This window comes from Diabrotica undecimpunctata, chromosome 6 (assembly GCF_040954645.1).
Source record: "Diabrotica undecimpunctata isolate CICGRU chromosome 6, icDiaUnde3, whole genome shotgun sequence".
In the NCBI taxonomy this organism is placed as follows: Eukaryota; Metazoa; Arthropoda; class Insecta; order Coleoptera; family Chrysomelidae; genus Diabrotica; species Diabrotica undecimpunctata.
In genome coordinates, this window is record NC_092808.1 from 111,945,623 (window position 1) to 111,951,622 (window position 6,000).

At 31.5% G+C, this 6,000-nt stretch overlaps 1 protein-coding gene across 6 annotated transcripts in view; it reads right to left on the minus strand.

Annotated features, from left to right (window-relative positions):
* Window positions 1-4,536, minus strand: part of LOC140443733 (uncharacterized) — a 49,031-nt gene extending 44,495 nt beyond the window's left edge. For 4 of the 6 annotated variants that reach the window (XM_072535133.1, XM_072535130.1, XM_072535132.1 and 1 more), the window contains exons 1-3: window positions 4,470-4,536; window positions 4,037-4,219; window positions 3,858-3,983 (exon numbers count right to left, since the gene is read on the minus strand). In XM_072535133.1, coding sequence (XP_072391234.1) covers window positions 3,858-3,983; window positions 4,037-4,157 — 247 coding nt within the window. In that variant the 5' untranslated portion in view covers window positions 4,158-4,219; window positions 4,470-4,536. The other 2 variants (XM_072535129.1, XM_072535128.1) reach the window with 2 other exon arrangements.
* Window positions 4,537-6,000: the final 1,464 nt, after the last annotated feature.

Here is a 6,000-nt window from a genome sequence, read left to right on the forward strand (position 1 = left end):
TGCTGAATTTAAAACCAAAATCCTATTATTATTCTATCATACATTGATTTTTTATTTATTTATTTGTCCTCTAGATTTATTTAAATTCTAAAAAGGTTTATTTATAAGCCAAATTGGTGCAATGTAAATATTTTACATTTTTACTTAGCAATTCTTATCGGCAGTAAGGACGGGAAGTCGTAACTTTTTATTACATCTTTCAATGTGAGATAAAATAAAAATGCGATGACTAACTGGAATGTTTAAGATTATATAAACATAATATGTCATGTTTATTGGAAATACTCGATATCATTAGCACGTGCAAATCCTATCCTGTCGCCTAATGTCCTATGAAATTAAAATGGTGCATGTTTTTAGGGTCCGTTTATTTTTTCGGGCATGCGTATTTACGAGGTTCACTACCCAAGGAATTCATCAATCAGCCAATCGCGTCCACTGCTGGACATAGGCCTCCCTTAGCTCTTTCCAGTATTCTCTACACTGGGCCGCTTTTAGCCAGTTAAGGAACTCAAGGAATTGCGGGATCCAAATTGCATTTCACCGAAATTTTCTTGGCACTTCTTGTAAATTCTGGCATGTATGATTTTAAGAAAAATCTTAAGTGCATGACTCATGAGGCTGATAGTTTAGACAACAGCCATTCCTCTGGGATATTACCTGAATCGTATATGGCGTTAAACAGTTCAGTTAACTCCTTTGTGCCCACTTCACGCATCACCGTAATAAGTTCAACAAGTATTCCGTCCGGACCTGTGGCTTTACCATTCTTAGACTGTTTTAAAGCTGTTTTTACCTCACTTTCTGGTATTGACGGCCCTGTCATGCAATTTATTTTTGGAAGGTTACCCCGGTAGTCCCAAAAAAGTTCTTCGATGTACATTTTCCAGGTCACCAACTTCCCCTTAACTGTCATCGCCAGGTTCCCGTCTTTGTTTATGAGGAGGTGTGTGTTTCTCCTCTTGTATTGACCAGTGGCTTCTCGAGTCTTTCTGTAGATATTTATATGATCGTGTTTCACTTGGAGCTCTTCGATTAATTTACATTTTTCTTGCATCCATGAAACGTGGTTAAAAAAGACTCTCAATATTCTTTTAGTGGTTATAATCTTATTAGAAGAGATGGGGACGATGGCTAGTGGGACGATGGCTATAGAGAAGTAGCTGTTCTAATTCGCAATACAATTACCTTCAGTGAACTAAAACTAAATTATAACTTCAATACCGAAATAGACGTCTGTGGCATCAAAGTTAAATTTGAAACAATTGATCTAAGTTTTATATCTATATACAAACCTCCTAACATTAAAAGCACAGTAAATAATTGGACAAAGAAGAAATAAATAGAGAACCTACTATTTTAACCCAACCAAATCCAAATAAGTCATCTATCCATGTAACATTTGTTCAATAAAATTTATTGATCTATATAGAGATTAAAAACATTAATTTACCTGAAGAAATTATTCCGGCAAGTAAATGGAATATAAGGAAGTCTAATTGGTCCGTGAACGAAATATCAGCGGAGTAATTATTCAATAACTATCACCAAATAGAAGATACGTCAGAGAAATGGGAGGATTTTAAAAGAGCAAGAAATGTAGTAGTTAATATGTTAAAAGCAAAAAAAGAACAATATTATTTTGATAAAATCGATAGGTATAAAAATAACTCTAGACTTATGTGGAAAACGCTAAAAACACTAATTAACAATAATTATTGTCAAAAATTCCCTTATCGCATTGAATTTAAGGTTCAGAATCAGTTATGCATTCTGAGTGACAAAGTTGAAATGGTGCGTCAGTTTGGTGAGTATTTCGTCTCTAGTATTCAGCAAATTGTTGAAACTATCGACTCTGAAGAACTATGGAGTTATGATAATCAGAATTTGTATCCTAGTATACATGAATTTCGGTTACTGTCACTGAGCGACTTGGCAGTCATGGTTAAGTCGTTAGATAATAGAAGTAACATTAATGAAATACTAAACTCCAAGATATTAAAAGATTTTTTTGTAACTTGTGGTCACATTATCTTAAATTTTATAAATACTTCTCTTAGATCATCAAAAATTCCAGATTTATTAAAAATCAGTACAGTTGTTCCAATACCAAAAGTTAATAATACATACTATTAAGGCGGATGAATTTAGACCTATAAATATACTTCCGCCCATTGAGAAATTATTAGAATTGGTAGTATATGATCAAGTCATGGATCACATTGATAAAAATGAAATCTTAATGAATACTCAGTCAGGTTTTCGTAAAAAGTATTCATGTGAAACTGCACTGCAACTTTCACTTTGTAAATTCAGGTTTGAATTGGACAATAATAATTATGTAGTAGTAGTATTCCTTGATTTAAAAAGAGCGTTTGAAACTATTGATTGTAATATACTTCTCACTAAATTAGAAGGCTATGGTATTGGAGGAAATGTTCTTGAATGGTTTAAAGATTACTTATTGAATAGAAAGCAACAAGTGAGGATTGATGATATTACTTCTTCTGCAATTGGTGTTAATATTGGGGTACCTCAAGGTAGTGTCTTAGGACCCCTTTTATTTATATTGTATTTAAATGATATAAACTTGTTTGTTAAATGTGATTTCTTTAATTTGTATGCAGATGACATCCTACTTGCATGTTTTGATTAAAACTTAGAAAATGCTGTATCTAAAATGAACTCATCATTGCAGTCTGTTAATAAATATTTAAAGATCAACAAACTAAAGTTAAATGTGTTAAAGACAAAGGCTATGATAATAACAATGAAATACAAATACTCAAATATTGATATTAATCTTCAAATTGACAATGACAAAATAGAAATCATTACAACAATTAAGTACCTTGGTTTTAAATTGGATAATTTATTGTCTTTTAATGACCATTTTAATTACCTATTAAAAAAGATTTCTAAAAAATTATACTTTTTTTCAAGAATATCTAAAAATTTGTCAACTGCAACTAAAATTACAGTTTTTAAAGCGATTATTCAACCTCACTTCGATTTTTGCTCTTCAGTTATTTTTCTCTTCAATTTAAATCAATCGGCCCAGTTGCAAAAATTACAAAATCGTGGAATGAGAATCATTATTGGTGGAAACATATATACACCTATAGCAACAATGCTTAGCATGCTGCAGTGGGTTTTAGTTCAACAAACTTACAATGTTGTTCATTTATAAAATTCTAAATAATTTGGCCCCTGCTTACTTTTGTGAGTTTATTACACGAAAATGTGATATTCACAATTACCCTACTCGAGGTAAGTGCAATTTACACATTGTGAAAACAAAAAGGACGGCTTCCAGAAACTCTTTGTTGTTTAAGGGTTTTGATCTTTTTAATAAGCTTCCTGAAACAGTTAAAAGTTGTTCATCTATACAAATGTTTAAAAGCAAATTAATGGACCATATTAAAAGCACCAATAGTTAGGTAGTTGTTTTGTTGTCATGTTTTATGTTACATATTATTCTTTTATATTTTTTAATAAGTGTAGATACTATATTTTGAGTGTAATTGTTATTTTTATCATATATGAATGTTATAAATTGATTAATTTTGTATGTATTAGGGCTTTCCCTATTTTTGAATCAATAAACTTCTTCTTCTTCACTTTATAAAAAGGGTCAGGCTAGAGAATGTTATTTGGGACTAGAGGACCACAATAGATCTGAAAAGGTCGCAGTGGAATAGGCAGAAAGGCCACCTCTGTTAATCTAATCTAACACTAGTGACATTTATAGCAAAACATACAGAAAAAGATCAAGCTTATATACAGCTGAAATTTACTGAATGTATTTAAAACCATAATAAAGAATAAAAAATTCACCCTTTTATTATTTATCTCACCTGAATTATATTCGACTGGTTCATTCTTCAAGACTCCCAGATTGGGAGATGGAGATAACTGCCTCTTTATATATTTTGAGTCACCTTCAGAAAACTCTTCCCTAATTTCAGCTTTTACTGCCCTAACTAAGAAAAATAGGAATTAAATCACATTCTTTACTAGGATTCTATTGTCTTACCTGAGCCATCTTCTGGTTCATTCCCTAAGTCATCCAGATTAAGGGATGTGGATAGCTGATTTTTTATATATCTTAAGTCATCTTCAACAAACTCATCCTTAATTTCAGCTTTTACTTCCATAGCTAACAAAAATAGTTCCAGATTCCAGACTGTACCCCTCAAAAAAATTTTTGTGAACTGTGCTGAAAGAAAAAAGAAAAGCTCAAATCAAATACAAAGGGAGAAAGCTTTTAAAAAGTACATTTTTATTATATTATTTTATGGATGCTGTAATTTTAAAGCAGATTTACATCTAGGCTATGCAAGTCCGTCTTGCATGGCATATCTCTTGCCTAGCCTGATCTGTTTCCATCAGAGCTATTTTGCAATTACTATAACTTTAGATATTTTACTTCTTAGAAATTACATCCAATAATTAACATTTACACTTACACAATCTATCTACCTATATAAAAGGCTAGGCTAGGACAGGAGTGACTCAGGGCCATCTATTCCGAAGTGCAAAATCGCGTTGTCCTTGCGCAGCTACGTCACTTGCAGCGTAGTATTCACATTGCTCCTAATTGTATACATAAGCACTCGTAACTTAGTCATCCTAAATATGGATATTTTGCATATTATTTTACTTTCTTCATACATTTTAAATAAAAACAAAAGTTTATCATATTTTATTAGTCAAATATGTCTAATTTTTATGCGAATTAAAACTAATAAGGTATTAATACAAAAAAATAGCTACTTATTTAGGTACCTACATACTTGCACTTTTTATAAACTTCTAAGGAACAAAATTTTTATATTGCACATAATTGGTAAATATATACTTAAATTTAAATACTTAAAACAACCGTCACTTACAGAAGTCAGATGCCAATTTTCAAAATAAATAACTATATATAAAGCAGTTTTTAAAAAATTTAGTTTAAAAATATATAACTATATACATTATGCGACAGTTTTTTGTATTTTTCTTTTATTAGTACGTGCTAAAATAATTTTTTTATTAAAATCTTTTATACGGAAGTACATACGCGATCGAAAAAATATTTTCTTAGCATCTTCAGGACAATCAATATTAATACTTGCGGATAACAGACTTGAAATATATTGTTTGCCAGTAAATATGGTATCTCCATTTAAGTTTTGAAAAATTTGCTCTAGTTTTTCCAAATGAGCCATAAATTCGTTAGAAGGTTTACATAGTCCACCTTCTGTCAAATGATTGGTCCAGGTGTAAGACGTTGAACTTTGTTTAGTTAAATTTGGTAACTTGCCTTTAAGCTTGTTACAAATATATCCTCCTAAATGTTCTAGTCCATCATATCTTAAATCATCGAGTTCTTCAGAGAGGACTATATCATCTCCATCCGTGGGATTGGTGTCAATGATTGTTTTTTTTGAAGCAAGCTTTTCCACCATACTACCGCTCATAGTTAATGTAGGAGTACCATCGTCTTCTACATTACAGTAATCTGAAAAAGCACCTTCGTTTTTTCCCATTAAATAAGAACGCAGTCTGTATTTAAAATCTAAAGAAGTTGGATGATCGTTCAAACCACCTTTCGCTCTTATGACCCCAAAAAAATTCTCCAAGGGATCTTGGTTTAAGCGTCTTGTCAAAAGGTAGTTCATATTGTATCGTTTACCTACATCTTCAAGCAGCAACTGCAGAGCCTTGTTTGATATAAGAATACCTACAATGTTTTATAAAATGTAACAAATGTGTTTTTACTTTGATATATTGTGTTACCTTTTTGGAACGGAAGCAATGATTTCTTGCCTTTAACGCGCATTGTTGAAATCATGTCAGACATTCCTTTTAAAATATCATTTTGCTCTTCTAGCGCCAAACCGTAAGCCCGGTTTCTGGTTCGAGTGTCGCTCACAGGAACGCTTACATTAAAAACATCAAACCAGTCGTTCACCTATAACAAGTTAAAACAAATTTGTAATTAATGTTTAC